The following is a 22103-nucleotide window of genomic DNA, read 5'->3' as shown; positions in this document are numbered from 1 at the left end:
ACCATCACCTCACACTGCAGAACCAGACCCAAGCTCTCAGACAGCAGGCGTCAGCACAGGCCTTTCTTTGTTTGACAACCATTGCCCCAAACAGATACAAACGCTTCTTCCTGGTTTTCCAGCCCTAACAATCTGGCAGGGCCACAAAGTCCACACTGCTCAGCAGCTCCTGCCTGCTCTCCCCGGCTGCCCCCACGAGTCTTGGGCACTCATTTGCGTTCTCTCCCAGTCTGCAATGCTCTCCCCAACCTCAACTCCCAGCCTCCCCTTTCGTCCAGGTAGAAATGTCCTCTTCTTCGAGACCTATCTCAAATGTGCCTCCTCCGTGCAGCCCCCTCAATGCCCCGAACAGACGGGGTCTCCCTGCCTAGGGCCTCAACTTCTCTTTGACACTCAGTCTTCGGCACTAATCTTTGTGGCATTTCTCCAACCATCCTTCCCTCCCTTTCCCTCCCCCAGGCTCCAACAGAGCATAAGTTATTCACGGCATCAAATATGTCTTAGTCATCCTGTCCAGCACCCAGCACCTTAACCGGCATGGAGCAACTGCTCTCTGAGTGACACTGGAATTCAGTTCCGGGCTCACCATCATGCGTCCTAACCCATTTAACAACCAACTCCCACTGATTCCAGACTTGGGCCTGCCACACCCCAGCCTGCACTGTCCCCTACACCTTCCTCCCCACCCTCAATGCTCAGTGCCACCCCCTGCTCAGAGCTCTCACCGTGGACTGTCCATCACAGGCAAGACGGCTGTCTCTGCATCTCTTGTGCCCAGTGCTGTGCCAGGCCTGTGGTTGAGGCTGTTTGCAGACATGAACTAAACTGAATTCTCTCCTGTGACCCCAGGGAAATCAAAAGCCAGACTCTTGTCCAGGCCTGGGCTTGGAACCCAGGACTCCATCCTTCCTCCCACCCCCAGCATCCTGGCAGGACCTGGGGACTCATTAATGGCCTAGGTCAGCTCCATCCACGACAGCCAGGCCCTCCCTCCCATCGACCCCAGTCCCATTCTGAACCAGGGCCAGGTCAGAGCAGAGAGAGGTGTGGGGGGAGGCAGCCCCAGGGAAGGAGGGGTCTCTGAGCCCGCTGGCCAGGGAGCAGCTCTGCCCACTTCCCTCTAAACCCCAGAAATCAGGAGGGATGATGGCCTTGCCTCCTCCCAAGAGAGCAATTTCTCAGCTTCTGCCAGAAGCAGCAGCGGCCGGGGCCGCGGGGGCCTCCGTCTCTCTAATGAGCCACTCAGTGTTAATTAGAACATGCTCCGTTTTCTCAGGTTGCTGCGGCAGCTGAGCCTGAAGAGGCCATTGAAAGATGGTGGCCAAGCCAGAGCGTGGGGAGGAAGAGCCGCTAGCTGCGGGGCACAGTGCTGAGGAGCGCGGGCCAGGTGTGGGGGGCTCCAAATGTGAGTGAGGGTTTGCTCCCATCCAAGACTCCCCAGTTGAGACCAGGAAAGCACAGCCTGGTGTAAGCCTCCAGAACTTGGCCAGGCGAGCCTGGGTGTCAGGCTGAGGAGCAGAGAGCCTGGGGAGGCTGGCGCTTTGGGTGTGTTCGGAGAGGCCCACAGGAGCCTTGGGTCTGTGCTGGGCAGGGCTGTGGCCTCCTGCAAGGCAGGGGACTCACGCCCGCTCTGTGTGCCCTCCTCCCAGCCTGCTGTCTGGAATACAGCAAGTGCTTGACACGCAGGGCATCGAGGCCTGCCTGGGAGTGGGCAGCCAGGTGGGCAAGGGGGACGCACTATGGCTCAGCTAGCAGTGAGGTCATGAGACTCTCCAGTGGAGCTGCCCCAGGAGCTGGCTCTGAACCCAGGCTGGGCTGCCTGCCCTCCTCATGCTCCACAGACCCTGTGTGCCACTTCCACGGGGCCTGTTCCTCACTGTGATGCCAAGAGAAGGTGGATGGTACTGGGTCAAAACCATGGGCTGTGGAGTCCATGTCTTGGCTGCATTACTTCCTAGGGCTGTGTCCTTGGGCAAGTTACTTAACATCACTCAGCCTTAATCTTCCCATTCCAGAAATGGGACAGTAATGGTGCCAACCTCATGGGGACACTGTGCAGACCCGGGGAAATAACACATGGCAACTGTTAGCCTGGGCCTGACACAGAGCTACAGCTCACCTGAGACAGAGCTACAGCTCAGGCAGTACCACTGGTGCTGGGCCTGTGTCTGCCCGCCACCGGGCTGTGTCCGCCCACCACCGGGCTGTGGGCACCCTGATGACTAGGCCTGTGTCTTTTGCATCGTAGTGTCTTCAGGCCTAGCACAGGGCCTGGGACGAAGCGGCTGTGCAGTGCGGTTCCCCGGACTGAATGAACTGGGGAGAGGAACAACCCCTGGAGTGCCCCGTCCTCACCACTGTCCTCTGTAGGCTGGTGCCCCGGTGCCCTCTGTGCCCATGGTAGAAATCTCACCTTCAGCGTGGGAAGGGGCCAGGAGGCACTCTGGTACAACCCTTGGTTCACACATGAGGAAACCAAGGTGCAAAGAGGGAAAGTGACTCAGAAACAGCCACCACATCTTCCCGAAGAGGTGCCCCACAGTGGGGCTGGACCCTGAGGCTTGGGGTTTGGGGATCTGTGGGGAGGGGCTGCTCTCTGGCAGAACATGGCTTCTGTCCAGGACCTGGCTCGGGGAGCAGGGTCCAGATTCTACTGACCACAGCTCCACAGCCCTCTGGCGTGGACAGCCCAGAGGGCTCTGCCATTCAGATGGCCAAGCAGGGCTCCAGTCCCTCCGCAACAGGATACAAACTCCCTCGAGGGCTTGGAGGAATTTCAGAGTCACACCTAGGCCCTCTATGTGCTGGCCGCAGCCACCTTCCTAAAGGGCTCCCCAAAGGAACCTGTATGCTCACCCTTGGCCCGCCCTGGGTTGTATCGCCCAGGACTGCTGGGGTGGGGTGAGAGGGTCGAAGGCAGAGGGAGCAGAGGAGAGCTGGCAGGAGGACCGTCTTGCTGTGTGACCTGTGACAGGTACTGGGGAAGGGGCCAGGAAGCTGCAGGGCAGGCCTCGTTCGGTCATTCACTTGCTTGTGCCTTCATTCCTACGTTCCTTCCCTGGTGAGCATTTCCTAGGTGCCCAAGACTGTGCAAGGTGCAGGGCAGCAAAGGTGGGCAAAGACAGGGCAGTTCCCAGGGCACAACTCCAGGAGCACCGGCTCTTCCTGTGGGCTATGCAGCACCCTGGAGGTGTCCCGAGCACCACCTGCTCAACTCCACACAGCCCTGAGAACATGGTCCATGCTGTTAAGCAGAACAGCTCCCACTCCCAGACAGCACAGAGGAGGCAACAGGAAATGGGTAAAAGCACCTGCCTCGGCTGCAACCTGAGGTATGAGCAGAAGTCTCCCAGGTGCAGCAGACGGGGTCAGGGACAGGCAAGGAGTATCGCCAGGAGAGGAAACAAAAACCACACGAACGCCCAGAGGTGAGAGTGGCTTGAGATTCAGGATAGCAAATAAGAACGGCTGGAACACCTGTGGGGCTGGGACTGTGGCAGGGAGCGTGGAGAGGCCTCTGTCCTGGACACCAGGAGGAGCCATCAGAGGCTCTCCCAGGGATCACCGCGGTCAGAGGTGCACTTTAGGAAGACGACTCAGCTGCATCGTGGAGGTGAGGTTGGAAGGAGCACAGCTCAAAGAAGGGGAAGCGCAGGAGGTCTCGCCAGGGGTGCAGGCAAGCGGAAGGATGGCCTGGCCTCCTGAGGCAGGGGCAGTGGGGAAGGCAAGAGAGGGTGGGATTCCGGAACTGTTAAGAGGCAGAGTCAGTGGGGATTGGGGTTAGAGCAGAGGTGAAAGATGGAGAAGAGCCAAGGAAAACACTCCTGGGGATCTGGACTGGCTGACACAGGAGGCTTGGCGCGTCGGCGGGCTGGGGAGCTAAGAGTGTCCAGCACTCCTCCCAGGCCATGGAACACAGGCTTCAGGGTGGCTGGCGGAATCACTGGGTTGGATGGGCTGGGGAGCTAAGAGTGTCCAGCACTCCTCCCAGGCCATGGAACACAGGATTCAGGGTGGCTGGCGGAATCACTGGGTTGGATGGGCTGGGGAGCTAAGAGTGTCCAGCACTCCTCCCAGGCCATGGAACACAGGATTCAGGGTGGCTGGCGGAATCACTGGGTTGGATGGGCTGGGGAGCTAAGAGTGTCCAGCACTCCTCCCAGGCCATGGAACACAGGATTCAGGGTGGCTGGCGGAATCACTGGGTTGGATGGGCTGGGGAGCTAAGAGTGTCCAGCACTCCTCCCAGGCCATGGAACACAGGATTCAGGGTGGCTGGCGGAATCACTGGGTTGGATGGGCTGGGGAGCTAAGAGTGTCCAGCACTCCTCCCAGGCCATGGAACACAGGATTCAGGGTGGCTGGCGGAATCACTGGGTTGGATGGGCTGGGGAGCTAAGAGTGTCCAGCACTCCTCCCAGGCCATGGAACACAGGATTCAGGGTGGCTGGCGGAATCACTGGGTTGGATGGGCTGGGGAGCTAAGAGTGTCCAGCACTCCTCCCAGGCCATGGAACACAGGATTCAGGGTGGCTGGCGGAATCACTGGGTTGGATGGGCTGGGGAGCTAAGAGTGTCCAGCACTCCTCCCAGGCCATGGAACACAGGCTTCAGGGTGGCTGGCGGAATCACTGGGTTGGAATACCAAGTCCTAGGTCTCAAAGAGACCTAAGGCAGGCGGTTCCAGGCCCCAGGCTGTATACCCATCTCCCTTTATGTCACTTAGTGACCATTTCCCCTTTCTCATCCTTCCAGCAGCTTCTTCGCCAGGCACTGCGTTAAGCACTGAGAATATAATGAGGACCAAGTCATGCACCTGCCTTCAGGAGGGGGTCAAGCAAACAGGAAATGCTGACACAGGGCTGAAGGGCTGTGACAGGGGACACCTGGGTACTGTGGGATCACTGAGAGGGGCACCCAGTGCAGGCTTGGGAGGCAGGGAAAGCTGCCTGAGAGGAGGAAGAGGTACCTAAAGCAAGTCCTAAAGCAAGAGAAGGCTAAGTGCAGGGGTGTGGAGGGGAGTGGAAGCTTCAGAGATTGAGGCCAAGGGAAGAGCCTGTGAAGTCCCAGAGATAGGAGGCAGCCGAGGCCAGAGAAGTCAAGCAACTTGCTCAAGGCCATACAGCTCATGGCAGAAGAGAGAGGAGGAGAGTTCAGTCTCCTATAAATGGTGCCATGTTTCCAAGAACCTTGCTCTAGCCTCCTCAAGCCTTACTTGTCCCCTTCCCCCAACCCCCAGCCTACACTTGGTCTAAAGGGATACACAGGTCAGGGGAACCAAGCTATTCTCCCAGGCTGGACTCATTCAGCAGAGGGCCCCGTTGCACCCACTGCCACTCCTCACCTCACCTGACTCAATCTGGCCAACATGCAGAAGCCATCTATTAGAATTATGCCCCTATAGAAAAGCCCACAGTACCGACCAGAATCCCGCACCAACCCCGATACGACACCCAGTCAGTCAAAACCAAACTAACTCACCTGCCCAAACCAATACACACGTTTTATCTGGTGTTAGTGACCAGATACTCCTTAAGTGGAACTGTAATCTCTTTTGGGGGTAGGTACGAGCATTATTTTTTGTTTCTTGGTACCCCATTCCCTCATTGCTTTGCACAGCATCATTATTTTTAAAAAATACCCAGCCCAGGCGCAGTGGCTCACACCTGTAATCCCAGCACTTTGGGAGGCCGAGGCGGGTGGATCACCTGAGGTCAGGAGTTCGAGACCAGCCTGGCCAACATGGAGAGACTCTGTCTCTACTAAAAATACAAAACTAGCTGGGCGTGGTGGCGCATGCCTGTAATCCCAGCTACTCGGGAGGCTGAGGCAGGAGAATGGCTTGAACGCGGGAGGGGGAGATTGCGGTGAGCCGAGATTGCGCCACTGTACTCCAGCCTGGGCAACAAGAGCAAAACTCCGTCTCAAAACAAAACAAAACAAAACAAAAAACAAAAAAAACCTCACCCAGTGAGCTCTTACTGTGTCCAGCACACTATGCTGGATGCTGGGGAGGTATCAAAATGGATAAGAGATGGTCTCTGACCTCAGGAAGCAGAGGACCCCTCATCTGGCCAAGTGGCCCCCAGATCACACTATACATCACAGATGGATGGTTACCCAGCCCCGCCTGGGCACTCCCAGAGACAGAGAACTCCCTACCTCACAGGCAGGGCACTCCATATTTTTAACAGTTTATCTGTTAATTAAGTTAAAATCTCCGCCTCCTATAGCCTTCATATACTGGTGCCACTGTTTTTGGCTGGAATGATAGAAAATGCATCAAATCATTTTTCACATGTAGCCCTTCTAGATCTAAAACTTGTTTTCCTGTCTGCGATCTCTCCACATAACCCCAGCCCATCTTCCTGCTCTTCAGGAACCTCAGGGTTCTTGTTTCCTCCCTTAAATGCAGCCTCCAGCACCAAGCACGGATCTCGAGGGTCCTGACCATCAGCGGTGCGGGGCTGCGGCGGGTGCAGCACTCCCTTCTGCCGGGCAGTGTGGGCCTCTGTGAAGTGTGAAACGGGCCCTCCCTACTCCGGCAGCTGCTTCCCCTGCTCCTGATTGAGCTTCCAGGCACCTGAAACCCTAAGGCTTGTCTCTCAGGCTGGAGCCTGAATGTCTTATACTAGTGCTATGGGCTTTCCGAAGCTAGGAGCAGAATTTTAGATTTTTCCACATTTCATCTGACTTTTTTTTTTTTTTTCATTAAAACCATCCTTCTGTCCTGATGAGATGTTTTTTGTTTTGTTTTTTTTGAGACAGAGTCTCGCTCTGTCACCAGGCTGGAGTGCTGTGGTGCAATCTCAGCTCACTGCAACCTCCTCCTCCCGGATTCAAGCAATTCTCCTGCCTCAACCTCCTGAGTAGCTGGGATTACAGGCACCTGCCACCACGCCTGGCTAATTTTTGTATTTTTAGTAGAGACGGGGTTTCACCATGTTGGTCAGGCTCGTCACAAACTCCTGACCTCAGGTGATCCACCCGCCTCGGCCTCCCAAAGTGCTGGGATTACAGGTGTGAGCCACAGCGCCCGGCCCCTGATGAGGTTTTCACAAAGTCTGTGATGCTGTCGCCAAGGTATCAGCTGTTCTCTTTCAGCCTCTTGTCATCAGCAGCCAAGTGAATGTAACTTGTGTGCCTCAATTTGCTGCCCTGTCTAATGGTCGACCTGGACAGCACTTCCACTTAACTCCCTGGGATTTTTTTTGATGGACGTTTTTTGGATAATTTGGTTTGAGAACGATCCCACTTACTACATTGTTAGCAATCCACGCATTCCCAGCATGTGCACATAGGTATCTTGGGGGATTTGGTCAAACCCTTACTGATGTGCTGCCTACAGCTGGCCTGAGCCAGGACATGAGCTTGGCATCAATGCCAAGAGAGGAAGGAGGTTAGTTTGGCTTGACTCAGTCTTAGTGGAGACTAAGCTTCCTTTCTGAAGATACCTATTGGGTTGAAGAATTGTTCTTTAGAACCTTCACATTTTGGGGCAGAAGGGGCCTTGGAAATGATTCAAAGTTAATTCCAATTTTTGCAGATGACGAAATCAATGCCCGGAGGGCTTAACTGGCACTCCCAAAGCCACTGGGTTCATCAGGAGGAAGAGCAAGGATTGGATCCCACATCTACATCTCCAAGTTCAAAGCCCTTTCTTTAACAGTATCATGCCATCACACCTTTCTCAAAGTGCACGCACGCACACACACACACACACACACACATCCCTTCCATCAAGACTCTTGTCTGCCAAGACACACTGAGGCATTATCTTTTTTGGGGGTTCAATGGGGGCCCCACAATTGGCCACTTTCTCTTCCTGAATGGAAGATGGAGGCCCAGGCCCCTCCATGGAATTTGTTCTCCAATAGGGGAGCTTTGGACTCCCCCAGTCTGGATGGATCTTGGGAATCCTGTCTGCTTCCAGGAGACCTTTGTCTTTGTGCCTCGTGTGTGCCTGTGGGTGCCTGGCATCGACTCCCTGGGTGGGCATGGAAACTGGACTATGGCCTCTCAGCAGCAGGTGGAGGTGGGGACTTCCCCAGAGAACAATCGGCTCCGTGCCTAGTGGTCTGTGGGGCAGGGGAGGCTTGCTGAGCACTGTTCAAGGAGCAGAGCCCCTGGACACGCTGCCCAAGGGCCTGGCATTGCGAGGGTATGAGCCCTGCCATGGTAGAAGGCAGAGGCCTGTGGCTGGTCCAGAGAAGGGCAAACTAGGTCGTTCAATGCAGGAGAACTGTGGCAAAAGAGGTGTGCCTGTAGCAGAGGGGGCCCAGCGGGGATGTCCCTGGTACCCTCGACAGCCCCCAAAGACAGGGCCCCTTCACCACCCTCCCCGCCCCCCTGGGAGGCCCTGGGTACCTGTTTATTCTTTAGGTCAAGGGAGAGTTCGTAATCGGAGGCGGCAGGGGTGTGGGAGCACAGCGCGGTCGCCAGGGCAGGCTGCTGCCGGCCGGGGGAGGCCATGTGCTGGGGGCCAGCCCTTGGGGAGGCAGCCCCTGCCCCCGGCCGCTCCTCCTCCTCCTGCAGCTCCTGGGCTTGAGCCTTCGGGGCATGGGCACTGGGTCTGCCGGCTGCCACCGCCGCCGCTGCCACCACGGAGTCCTCCATGCCCCCACCGGCCTGGGCGCAGGAGCCATCACTGTGAACAAAAGGCAACGGTGCTCGGTTGGGGGAGAGGGGGACAGGGTGCATGTGGATGTGGGGGTCGGGGAGAGAAGCTAGGCACTTGGCCTGGCCTTTGCTGTGGCAAGGACTGGAGGGGATGTCTTTCACAGTCTCCTCTAGGGAGGGGCTATCATGGCAGGGACGAGCCCTGGGCAAGGAGAAGAACCCGAACCTGGGGAGGCATCTCAGTCAGAGGGAGGGGGCAGCTATGGCCAGGGCTCAGGAACCTCTGCTTAGAAGCAGTACAGCAGAGCAGTGCGTCTGGGCTCTGCCTCTTATTAGCTGTGTGACCCTGAGCAGGTCACTCAGCCTCTTTGCACCTGTTTCTCCATCTATAAAACTGGCACAGTAACAGTACCTACCTCACAGGTATACTGGAAGGCTGAAGTTACAACTCTTGAAGCTGTGCCTGGCGCATGGTGACTGCTACACGTGTTACCTATTGTAATTATCGGATCGGTGGCCTGGCTCCTTGGGCACAGGCTCAGGTGGCTGTGGAAGCTGATCCACACTAAGCTCATCTTCAGACTGACCAAGCGAGTCTGGAGGAGGGAAGGTGCCCGGTCTGGCTTGGGCAGAAGCCTTTCCAAGGGGGTGGGCTCCAGGTGTGGGGACTGGGGCTTCCTGCCCTGCTGGGTTTAGAAAACACCTGCTCCTCCCTGACCCCTCCTCTGTTCCTCTGGAGCCACAGCAGGCTGAGCCGCGGCTGCAGCCCTCCCGCCTACTCTGAGAAGACACCTTGCTGCCTGGAGCAGACGCGGTCCAGCCTGCTCTGTGGAGCTGGTTCTTTCAGGCTGCTTCCTTCCCCACTAGCCTCCAAGTTCTGCCCCTCCCCTGAGGCCCAGTGCTCAGCCACCTCCTCTAGGAGGCCTTCCTGGATGACTGCAGCTTTCATTGCTCTGTCCCCTGGAACACTAGGAGCTGTCCTTAGAGAGTCACTGTCTATTTCCCAGAGGAGGAGAGTCATCGTGGTCAACAACATGGGCTCAAATCCAAGCTCTACCACCGTGTGGCTTTGGGCAACTGGCTTTTCCTCTGAGTCCTGGTACCCTTGTCTGTATAATGGAGGTCCGTTCCTACCTTAGGGGGTTACAGTGAGGAAGGAAGGAGGCAGCAGAGGTCAGGTGCTTAGCACAGAGTATGTGCGCAGTAAATAAACTCTTTTTCTTGTTGTTTTTGAGATGGGGTTTCGCTCTTGTTGCCCAAGCTGGAGTGCAATGGTGAGATCTTGGCTCACCGCAACCTCCTCCTCCTGGATTCAAGAGATTCTCCTGCCTCTGCCTCCCGAGTAGCTGGGATTACAGGCATGCACCACCATGCCCAGCTAATTTTTTTGTATTTTTAGCAGAGACAAGGTTTCACCATGTTGGCCAGGTTGGTCTCAAACTCCTGACCTCAGGTGATCCACCCACCTCGGCCTCCCAAAGTGCTAGGATTACAGGCGTGAGCCACTGTGCCTGGCCCAGTAAATAAACTCTTATTTCCCCACCTATCCCTTCCTAGGAGCCAGGGCCTATGTGTTATTTGATTATGCCCCCCAGCCCCTTCATGCCGGGCAAATGCTGAGTGCTTGGTCAACACTCGTTGTTGATGGTGGATTGAGCAGAACCCAGGGGCCACGAGGATGGCCTCTGCAGTGGACAGTGACGGGGAGTCAGGACTGGAAGGGACCTCAAGGTCATCTAATGCAGCCTCCCACCCTCCCCATTTTTACAAATGAAGAACAGGGGCCCAGGGTGGTGGGCGGCCCTGGTGCAGGAGAGCTGCAGCCTACGGACTTATGTCTTCCAAGGCTTTGCCGCCATGAAAGACGGGCCCAGTCACACCAGAGGAGGGACCTCTTCCTGCGGCTTCCACTGGACCTCAGGGTGCAGAGAGGTGTTCCTCTTGGTGCTTCCTCCCGGCCAAGGGTAGGGTGGAGAGTCTCCCTTCTCTCAATCTCCATCTGTCCTCCCAGCACTCCCCCGCACCTCTGACAGGTAAAGGAGTGCTCGCTGGCTGGCCCTGGCCATGGGAAATTTTCACTGCTGCTGCCTGTTTCTATGTCCACCATTTCTTCTGTGGCCACCAATCAAGCTGCATGGCTCAGTGTAGCCCCAGATAGCTTTTTAAAAAGTATTATTTATTTATTTTTGAGCCAGGGTCTCACTCTGTCACCCAGGCTGGACTGCAGTGGCTCAATCATAGCTCACTGCAGCCTCAACCTCCTGGGCTCAGGCGATCCTCCCACCTCAGCCTACTGAGAACCTGGGACTACAGGCACCACCATACTGGGCTAATTTTTAAAATTTTTTTGTAGAGACAGGGTCCCACTATGTTACCCAGTCTAGTCTTGAACTCCTGGGCTCAAATGATTGTCCCGTCTCAGCCTCCCAAAGTCCTGGGATTGCAGGCATGAGTCAGCGTGCCCAACCTCTAGACATCTTTGATATGTTTTTCACTAGTGTCACTGAGTTCTTTTTAAGCTCCAACTTCAATCCCTCTTGCTATATCACCTGCCATCTCTTCCCCAGAGCACGTGGAAAGAGCCGCTTCCCACCACAGCACAGCCTCGTCCGGGGCCGGCAGGCAGCGTACAGGTTTACTCATCTTTCCTCCAGACTGTCCTTGGCACTGATGCCCAGGATCTCTCTACCCTAAAGGGTTTTCAAGACTCGTTAGGGAACTGGTGGCTACTCAAGGGTCTAGACGCCTTTAATACCAGCCCTTTGCTTTCTTTGATTGCTGGAATGTGCTTGGCAAGAGGTGCTGGGGTGCCGACGTCCCCTGATGGCAGAACTTGGCCAATGACAATGGGGTTGCTGCATAAATATTCCAGCTTCCCTGTCCCTTGCACGGGACAACTCTAAGGCACACCCTATACCATCTCCCTGAGTCCCCAGTGGGATCGAGCCCCAGTGGCCCAAAGCACTAACTTGATCATTAGTTAGTGAACCCGGCCATGGCTCCATTCGCTGCTGCGTTTCATTTCCCCACTCCTCTACAGCCCCTTCCTGGGGTCACCTTGTCCCAAATACACTACTTGTGTTAAAGCAAATTTTAAAAAAATAGCCTTGTTGTGGGCCTTTGTTCACGGGCCACCCCTCTCACACACACACACTCTCTCACGTACACTTATGTACACACACACATCCACACACAATGCCTCCAACTAGCTCTGTGGCTTTGGGCAATTTATGTCTTCCTGCGGGGCCAGTTTCCTCATCTGTCCCACGGAGGGAGCTTGCTGTTCTCTGGGTGCCTTCCCTGCTTGGACGCTCTAGCAGCTTGAATCCCAGTGCAGACACGGGCCCACCAAGGCCCTCTGGCCCCAAGGTTCCAGGCTCTCTGGCTGGTGGACCCAGCTCCACCTTGTCCATCTCTGTGCTCGGGGACCTGAGAGACTGGGGCCCTCTCAGGTACACAATGAAAAAGTGTTGGAAAGGGAACCCCTATCCTTGTCTTCCTTCCATAGACTTACCTATAAGACCATGTGGTGGAAGGGGGTCACAGAACCCCTGGACTGTTCTCAGTGCGGCAATGTTGAAGATTACATAGTGGAGGGCAAAGAACACACATGGCTTTGGTGCCAGGGAGACCTGGGTTAGGATCCTGGCTCTGCTATTACTGTGTGTCTTGGGCAAGTTATTAACCTCTTTGTGGCTCTGTCTCCTCATCTGTGAAACGGACATCCTAATAACAACTTTTCAACGCTGCTGTCAGGAAAAAAATAAAGCATACGCAGCACCTAGGACAGCGCCTGGAACACAGCAGTCCTTAATACAGGGTGACGGCGATGGTGGCAGTTTTCTGAGCCAGAATCACATGACATGGAGTCCCAAAGGAATCCGCAGAAAAATAACATGTAGAATTCTCTAGAGGGGTGATGTTCTCAACGCTTAGCCCCCTTGTCAACCTTCACGGAACTGAAAATGTAGGGTTTTTCCACTCTTCCCCATGGCCTTCCCCAGCCTTCCAGATGGACAGGCTTTCTGGAGGCTTCCTCCCACCCGGTTCCAGCCACTGGAGCAGCAAACAGCGAAAGGGCCATGACCTTGGGTGTCACCAACACATGGGACCCATGGTGTGGGGATTCCTGGGTGGGCATTTGCCAGTCTGGATCTGAGCTTTGGCACTTTTCCAGGGCACGGCAGAGGCCTGAGTCCTTACACCCTCTCTTTGGTGGCTGAGCATCAAGAGCAGGTCCTCAGCCTCTGTTTTCCTCTTTGCATTCCATCTATAGAAAGGCTGGGGAAGAGGTTGGAATCTTCACCTTGGGCTATTTAACTTGAAGGCCACCTACTTCAATCCAGTCTCTTGCGGAACTGGAAGCCCGTTGCTCTAGCTCCCAGAACATCTCTCCTCTCCTTCCAAGACACAGGCTGTGTCTCTCCGGCTTCCACAGTCTGCAGCTGCCCTCGCTAGTGGGCAGATTTCGGGCAGCCTGGCCCTTCGACAGGGATTATGTGGATGGGATTCTCTCTGGGACCTGAACATCTTCTTCTAAGACCTTTCCCAGAGCACTGGAGGGGGATCCTGGGGCTCTCCACTCTCTTAGGCTCCTCATCCTGCTGCAGAAATGTTCCTTGAGTGGCAGTGCACTAGCCGGGAGAAAATGTGAGGTCACTGCTGGTCTGTGAGTGACGCTGGTCACAGGATCACTCCCTGGGTTGGGGCACCCATTTGAGAAGCCAAAAGTAGAATGTGGGAGGCACCAAGAGGGATCCTGAGAAAGCTTTGATGTGTTCACATGACATTAGGCTGATACACACAGTGCATCAAGAGTCATTCCACGCATGAGAGCAGGATTTGAGCATGGGAAGTGAACATCTTTGAGAAATTAGGGAAGCAGGGCCATCGCTCATTCTCAGAGGAATATCACATGTGCCCAAGGGCAGAATGACCTGTGCGTTGGAACAGAACAACGTCACACCCAAGGGCCACTCAGGTGGGAAGCTGGCTTATGCTTAGGGGATGCCAGACACCTGCTGCGCATGCCTGGTCCTGGCACACAGATGATGCCCTGGGGAAGGTTCCAGTGGCCACCCCAGCCTGTCTATCCTGAGCTGACTTCCGAAACGACAGATGCTTTAATGCCAATCCTCTGCCCAAACCCACCAGTGACTCCACAATCCTGGCGGGATAAAGTCCATTCACAATCTTACTCCAATCTCCCTTTCTACCCTCAGCCCCGCCGAGTGACCTGTCCACTCCGTCCACACTGACACTCTCGCCAGATCTGCCAGACCCCCTCAGGCCACCATCCTGCTTTGATTTCCTTCTGCTGGAAATGCCTTCCATCCACTCCTTTCTCTGCCTCGTCCCCTCTTTCAGGAATTGCTACTTCCCCAGGAAGAGTCAGTCCCACCCTCCTCTATGCGCTAACAATTCTTGGCACTTGCCTCTATTTCAGCAATGACCACTTTGTGCTTTAGTTATTCACTGATGTCTCTCTCTCCTCCACCAGACCGTGCCATGTACACCTTTTTATCACAGGTACTTATCAGAGGCAGTTGGCTCATAAGATGTGTGTAATAAATGTTAAATGGGTGGATGGATGGATGAATGGATGGGTAGATATTATTTATTCTCCACTACTTTTCCAAGGGCAGAAATGCTGCACTGGGCTTGGTGATGCACCACCCAGACCCTCCTTCGAGGGAGGACTTCTCGCTCAGCTGCTGGGAGCACTGTTGGAGAATGCCTTTAGCTGTTAGCCCCATCAGCCCCGTCAAAGACTGGCTCAGTTACCCAGAGCTACCTGGCCCAAAGTCACATCCTTCCAAGGGCTGTCCACATCCAGGCACCAATTGCAGTGGGGCTATAAAGGCTCCCTATTCTTACCCAACTTGGGCTGAGGTTGACGGGCCAGGCAGCATTGGCCGAGGCTGCTGTGCGGCTTTTGCGGTAGACTTTGCCCCATGCTGTGTCCCTCCCCTCCCTTCCATGGGTATTGATCCCCGGTGCATCCCCCGGTAAAAAGTCAACATTCTGAACTCGAGTCTGCTTCTCAAGAACTGAATCCCCCTTGGAGCCTCAGCCTTTCTCTCTCCTTCTTTCTCTTGGTGGCCAGGATTACCCTGGTCTCTCTGCCCCCAGACCTATGGAACTTTTTTGGCTTCCAGATACCTTTGCTAAGGGCTCAGGGCTCTCTTCCTAGAAAAATGCACACGATTTCACACATGCCAAATTTTACCTTCATGTCAGAGCCTTTACAGACTCTATAGGCCCCAGGCTAAGTACATTATTATGGAGAGAAAATCATGGAGTATTTTCCATATGCTGAGAAGTGTGCCAAGGGACATAGGCAGCTCTCTGGTCATACAGATAAAATATTTCAGGGCTTTTCAGAGCCTGGTCATCTTCATCCTTGGCACTGATGGAATCCTTATGCAAACGGAAGAGAGCCTGAGCAGAGTAAAGCCCCAGGCTCTGCAACTACTAGCTAGGAGATCTTGAGTACCACACCCAACTTTTCTGGACCACAGTTTTCTCATCAGCAAAATGGGGATGCCAATACCTCCTTTCCAGGATAGTGATGAAGATGAAATGAACCCGTATCCACCACCGTGGGAAATACAACTTTCCACCCAGGAACGGTGAGAAGGGAGAACACCTGCAGTGCCCCCAGCATTTGCGCTCACACAGCTCCTGCCAGGGAGCTGACTCTCGGTAGTGAGTGTCCTCTCTGGGCTTCGAGGCAGGTCCTGGCAGCCACACTGCCCACTGCCAGGAGCTAAGGGGACAGGAGCAACTAAAGGGCTATGGGAGAGCCAGGAGAGGACAGGGGAGGAGCAAGGTGCTGACCGAGGCCCAGCACTCTCCTACCAGCGGGGCTGGACTGAGGAGCTACCCACAGGCTCGGCCCTGAGGGAGTCTGCTGTCCACGGTGGGGTGGTTTGCCAGAGCAGGAGCTTGAGGGCTGTTCTCCTATCTCGGCAATGGCTAGCACAGTAATTACTAGAGACTTTGCGAGGAGCATTCTGAAGGCTGACGGACTCCTTGGGCACGAAGACTCCAGAGGACCTGGCCAACTGCATTAGATTATCCCAGACTCTGCCAGCCGTTCTTAAAGCTCTTCTGGGACAAAGATATGAAACATTTTCTAGACAAAAGCTAACAACATGCCTCACGTCCCCTCAAGATTTTTAGCCTTTTCTAAAACACTTCTTTTTCCTCTTTTCTTTGAATCAATACAGTAATTTCAGATGGGCGGAATAAAGGCACCGAGCACAGATAGCCAAGTGTCTTCTGGGGTCCCAGATGGTGTGAGGGAGGGGTGGAGGTGAACAGAAGGCCAGTGTTAGTGACAAGACAAGAAATCAATTCACTTCGTGCTGATTCGAAGCATGAGCTGGAAGGTCCTGCTCAAGGTGGTGGAGAGGGCACTGGGCCAGGAGTCAGGCGGGAACCCACCCCAGCCTGCAGCGTGCACGGTGTAACCGTGGGCAAATCATTTCCCCTCTCTGGGCTCTGTATCCTCATTGTAAGAGGGCAGCTTGGATAAGATGCTTTGGCATCAGGCGGGAAGGAGAGGCCCAGCTTCCTCCCTCCCCACGTGCCATTTGCTTGGGTCCTGGCCACACCCGCTCCATCCATCCCTGCTCCTGCTAACCTGAAGCCATCAGACGAACTACAGCTCCCAGTGACACAGCATAAGCCTCCCCTGCCATGGCCCCTTGACTGCCATCATCCGGGCCAGAAACCCCTGCAGGACGGCAGATGTGGCTGTCCCGGTTCTCTTCCGCTTCCAGAGGCTGCCCTGATCTCATTGGCTGTGACAGACACTTCTCCTGCCCGGCTCCCAAGGACCCTAGGAGAAGAAGTTCTTTCTCTCCTTGTTGCCTCCAGGCTTTGGTCTCACAACTGCTCTAAAAGGTGTGGGCGGGGGCTGGCTTGTCTCTAGAGTGTTCCTGTCAAAGGAATCGCAGCCACTTCTCTGGGCTCAGCCCTCCCCTCACCTAGGCCAGAATGCCCAGGCCACTCCCTCAAGGTGGGCCACAGGGTTGCTCCTGCAGACTGTCCCCACGGGCAGGCGAATGTGGAGCCCTTCCCTGCTCAGCCCCTCCCACAGGGAGGCCTCTTCTGGAAGCTTCCTCAGGCCTCCTCAGGACACGGCCTCCCTCAGAGCCTCCCAGGCTGGGCCATACTGGCGAGTGCCATCTCACCGCCCCCGGAATCCTACTGTCTTTGAGCATTTTACATTCTCATAAATAGGCATGGTTCTGCGGTCAGCGTCAAACTCTAAGGACATCCTCCCTGCCCGCTTCCCAGCACATGACAGTTTCACACAGGCATATCTCTGGCCCAGGCAGACAGGCTCGCTCTACACCTTGGTTTTCTCGCCTTTCATGTCTGCTCCTGTGATTGCCCCAGGAGAAGACAGCTCCCATCTCTCAACACTCTCACCCAGCCTCAGGATGAGGCTGCAGAACCACGGCCTCTTCATCCTGCCCTGGCCACAACGCAAAGTCTCTCCCAGTGGCTTCAGTACAGCCTAGTGAACTCCAGAGTTTACTTATTTTTTCTTTTATGATGAAGTACTTTATATATGCAAATATAGGTAACGCAGAGGTGAAGCGTTCAGAAAAACATCCACATGTACCCAGCTCAAGAAAGCGCATTCGAAGCCTTTGATGCCCTGTGTGTTCCTCTCCCCTCCTCAGAAGAATCCGTGTCCTGAATTTGTGCTGGCCCTTCCTTGCCTCTTCCCTACGGGCAAACTTCCCCTTGTCTTTACATAACCAACGCTGCCGCCTCACATGAGTGCCAGAATTGCACAGCACGCCTCGTGGGAGCCTCAGGAGCAGTCAGGGTCTTGCAGATTCCAAAGGGTCAGGGAACTGCCTCCAAGGGGACTGGCCCTGCAGCTCCATGCTGGCAAGACTGGGAAGATGGCAGGAGTCTGACTGCAGCTGGGCTGGGCCTCAGTCTTGGACCCCAATATTACAGCAAGGAAGACGGTGAGAAAACAAAATGGAGTTATTCCTTAAGCCCTCCACACCCTGGGTCTTTGTGGCATGAGTAAGCAACAGGTTCCAAACGGACCACGGGTGACCATTAGGAACCACAAAAGAATGGCTCACGGAAATGCCCAGTGATGCTGGGAGAGGGTGCTCCACAGGAGAAGCAGCTGGGGGCCAGGTCCCCGGGGCGAGTGCCTTTGGGGTCCCTGAGAGGAGGGAGCACGTGAGGCTGCAGCCAGGGTCAGCCAACCTGTAATTAGGGGTAGAGTCGCAGCCTCTAACTGTAGTGCAGACTTGGAGCCAGACCACCAGGGTCTGAACGCCGTACCAGTTACCTGCAGTGTGGCCTTGGGAAAGTCACTTAAACTCCTGTGCCTCAAGGTCCTGTGACAGGAGGTGTCCCAAGAACGAACGGCTTATACACGTACAATGGCTGGCAAGCCCTGTGTAAGTAGCAACTATCTTTTTCTCTTGTGGGACTTCCCATGTTTTATTTTGTCAAATAAGAAAATAAAAAGCAAAAGTATCATTCACTTTTCCTATAATATTATAAAAAAATGAAAAGTAGGAAGAATGTAACTTCCGAACAAAGGACAGCCCTTTAGCTTGCACTATCAATTTCTTATTGCTCTTGGGGTCTTGTGCTAGAGTTCTCTAAATCGAGACGTGCCGGCCTCTTCTGTATGGCGTAATTGGTGACAGTGAGTTACAGATGATGCCAAGAGGAGCTCGCCAGAGGGTAACAAGGGCTGGGAGGCAGCAGAGCGGGGTAAGTATGAGATTCAGAACCAGACAGACTGACTGTGGTTGAAATCCCACCACTCACTAGCTGTGTGGCACTGGGCTGGTTCCTTAACCTCTCTGAGCCCATCTGCTCACATGTAAAGTAGGGATACCTGCTACATGATTTTGCTGTGAGAGTGAGTGAAATAACGTACACAAAGCCAGCGGCATCTACTTGATGCTTGGTAACTGTGGCTTTTCTCCCCTAATCTGGGCCCCTTGTGCCTCCCCAGCTTCCGGTTCATGAGCGAATTGCTCCCTGGAGAGCAGGGACCTTGTCTCGTTCTTTCTGGCTCCCTCGCAGAGCCCGATTGTGGTGACCTCCACAAATCACGTGTGCACAAAGCCCACACCAAAGGCAGGCATGAGGCCACGACTGGGTGTTTCCCACTCTCTTGGCTCTAAAGCCCCTTCATTCCATCTTCCTTCTGTTCCAACCTAGGTCAGCCCACTTCACCCCAGCAGAGCACGTGTTCTTTGGTCCTGAGCTATTTCCAGGGAAGAACAGCTCCTCACAGGCCCAAGTGCACCACATGCCAGAGGAAATCTGATGACCTACGGATGCCTGTGGAGGTCAGGTGCATTCTTGCTGAAAACAGGAGTCTTTTGACCCAAGAAATGGAAATGGCACAATTACCAGTAGGGTAGGACATTGCTCTGGACATTTACCTAGTTACCAGGGAGCAAGAGTCCCCACTTGTTTCCCTGCAGTTAACTTCCTTATCTTCAGTTCCTACTGGAAGTCCTACCTGATATCTAGCTTCAGTCTTTCATGCTGCATATATCAGATTGGCCACACTGTTTCCCGCATGCCTTGTGGCTTCCATGTGTTATGTCTGCAAGTATTAAGAGGAAGGGACGTGCTAGGCTCCTGCTGTACATGTGACAATGGAATATCTGCTCACGGTTTCTGCAGGACACACTTTGGGAAGAAGCCTTAGAGATCCCGGCTTGGGGAATACCCCATGGGGCAGGCCAGGGGACCGTGCCAGGCCATAAGCCTTTCCCTGTTGGGATAAACAATCTTTCTCTCAGGAGAACAGGCAGTCCAACTGTTGGCTGGCAAGAAGAGTTTCCTGACAAAATAAATGCTTCTGCTCTTAATCCGATCCCAGCCTTCACTGTGGCAGCCTGTTGCTGAGCTAAATCATTTCCTCTCCTGCCCTGATGTCTAGAAAATCTCTTCTCTGAGCCTGTTGGTCCTATTTGATTGACATTCATCGGGGTCTTTAGCTTCTTTGATCTCCTCCCCAAATTGGTCCCTCAGTTCTCAGTCTCTCTCTTCCTCTCTTTTTGAATATTGGGCTCTATCCCGCCACCATTCCATGTCAGGAGCTGGGCCGGAACAGAAACATCTGAAAGGCTGCCTCTTCTCCATGCCCAACACCTGCTATCCCATGGGACGGACGAGACCTCGCCAGAGCCCCTGGTATGGCAAGCATGTTGTTCAGGTCCCTGAGCTGTGTCTGAACAACATGCTGGGGACCTGAAGAACATGCTTGTCATATCAGGGGCTCATCACATGAAGCACGTGGCCTATACTTTCTAAACATTCCCTAGTCATATCTGAACTTCTAGACCTTAAGTCTTGTTTGAGTTCTCCCTCTCTGCCCTCGGAAATCCAGCTCTAACATAACTAGCACGTATGCAGTCCTTACTAGATGCTGGACACCTTTCCAGGCATTATCACATTGAATCCTCCCAAACACCCTAAGAATTAAGTGCTATGCCCATTTTACAGATGAGTAAACTCAAGGTTGGAAAGCTTATGGAATTTCACCAAGGTCATAGAGTTTGTGAGTGGCCAAGCCAGGACCCGAACCTAGATTTGAATTATCTGGTTTATGCTTTCAACTGCTACACATTAAAGTGCTTCCCTGAAGTTCTGGATTTATCTTCTAGTCCAGAGAACTCCTTTACCACTTCCTCACCCTTCTCTCTCTCTTTCCAAACCAGAAAGGAATCCACAAAACCATTTGGTGCTCATTCTTCCGCACCCGGGGAGGGAAGGAGCCTTAACTATTTTTAAGTTCTTCAGTGATCAGTAAACATGAGTATCCTGTTCATCAGGATAGCTTCTCCTTACAAATTAGTAAATTCATACTAATACGATATGTCAGTCTCTTGTGAGTTTGTTTCTGATGAGTCAGTTCCCCCGATTCCTGAGGAATCTGAGGACTCACAGCAGCCTAACTGATTCTCCAAGACTTCAAAGCTTCAGTATAAACATGGAACATGGTGACCACACCAAGATCCCAGCAGGCTGTGTGGCAGTGGCACCTGGGGAGTGAGCAAGGTGACACATTCAAACAGGAACAAGGAAGAGGCAGGTTTAAAGCCTCTGCTCCATTGTTGCCCTCTCTTTGTATGGGCTCCGGTCTTAACCTCCGCCTGCTTCTACCTCTGTGGCCTTGAACAAGTTGCTCATCTTCTCCGAGGATTTCCTCTGCTATAAAATGGACACAGTGGTTCTTGCCCTTCTGACTGTTTACAAGGTCAGAAGCTGAGGATCCTCGTGGTGAGAATCAAGTAAGCAAAAGGACAGAAGGCGTTCCGTAACTCGGAAAATGCAGTATCGATGCCAGTTGTTAAAACCCTCATCGTTCCTATCATTTCCGTCCCTGGGGTGCAAGAAACTGCATCCAAGCCCAGGATAAATGCTCAGAGCTGCCAGCATGGAGGCAGGAAGTGGGGGCCAGGCTGTTTCCCGTGGCAATCCAGGGGGCGTGTCCCAGTGTCCAGGCTGCACTGCCCAAGATGAACGGAGAAGAGGGACAATGAGAGGGAAGCCTCTGCAGGATTATGAGTGGGGTGAAATTCTTCTCCTTTTTGAAACTGCCTTGTTTCAAAATAATAATAATAATAATATTAACAATAAAATATAATATTTTTACAATAAGTGAAATGTAGAAAGAGAAAAAAACAGTGCACAGGCCTGCAGAGGGCTTTCCTTCCCGTGCTCTTTTGCTCCAACACTGCATTTCACCAGAGGGTCAACATTCGCAGCCCACCACCTGCCTTGTGTTTTGCTTTGTAATTGCCCCGGGTCTTTCCATGAGCAGGTCCCATCCCTGGCCATGCAGAATGCCTTCTTACAGAATCCCTGGCAGAGGGCCTTGGGGATTAGACGGTGCACCTGCTCATGCTATGGATGAGGAAGTTGGGGCCCAGAGAACGGGGGATGCCTTGTCTAAGTCAGTGTGGTGGAAGCACCAGATTCTTCAGGAAGCTCAAGTGCTGCCCTGGTCTGCCCTTCCCCTTGGCTGCCTTCCAAATCCCAAGCTTCTAGGTCATGCAACACTTTATCTTACTCCCCCGGTTCTTTGAAGGAAATAATGTATACAGTGGTCCATTTCCCGGATGCAGTGCCTTGAATCTGCTTCCGTCAGCAAACCACAGAAGAAACAGGATGTACTAGACCCCTGCTTGGGTATCCGATGCCTGCTTGTCAGCCTCCCCCACTTCCCCACCATCTCCCCTTCCCCCTGGCTTCCCCACTCTTTAGTTGCCCTCACCAGAACCAAAGAAGTTTAGTCTAAGATGAAAGTTTACTAGCCTACAAAATAGTTCATTCTGTTTGTTCTTATCAGTCTGCCCAGCTACTTAGGTCATAAATCAAATACTTTACAAGCTCCTGAGCTAACTAGGATTGCAATGCATTGTGGGCTACAACAAAATGCAGCAAAACCACCCTAAAAAAAA

General features: G+C 53.8%; 1 protein-coding gene across 8 annotated transcripts in view; it reads right to left on the bottom strand.

Annotated features, from left to right (window-relative positions):
- IQSEC3 (IQ motif and Sec7 domain ArfGEF 3) overlaps positions 1-22103 on the bottom strand; it is a 118942-nt gene that overhangs the window by 49232 nt on the left and 47607 nt on the right. For all 8 annotated transcript variants that reach the window (XR_012094420.1, XM_007967076.3, XM_007967077.3 and 5 more), the window contains exon 3: positions 8368-8647. Coding sequence is in view for 7 of the 8 variants with exons in the window: in XM_007967076.3 (XP_007965267.3) it covers positions 8368-8647 (280 nt within the window). In the remaining variant the exon portion in view is untranslated. The remainder of the gene's footprint in view (positions 1-8367; positions 8648-22103) is intronic.

This window comes from Chlorocebus sabaeus, chromosome 11, assembly GCF_047675955.1.
Source record: "Chlorocebus sabaeus isolate Y175 chromosome 11, mChlSab1.0.hap1, whole genome shotgun sequence".
NCBI classification, from domain to species: Eukaryota; Metazoa; Chordata; class Mammalia; order Primates; family Cercopithecidae; genus Chlorocebus; species Chlorocebus sabaeus.
This window is presented reverse-complemented; position numbering and strand designations above follow the sequence as displayed.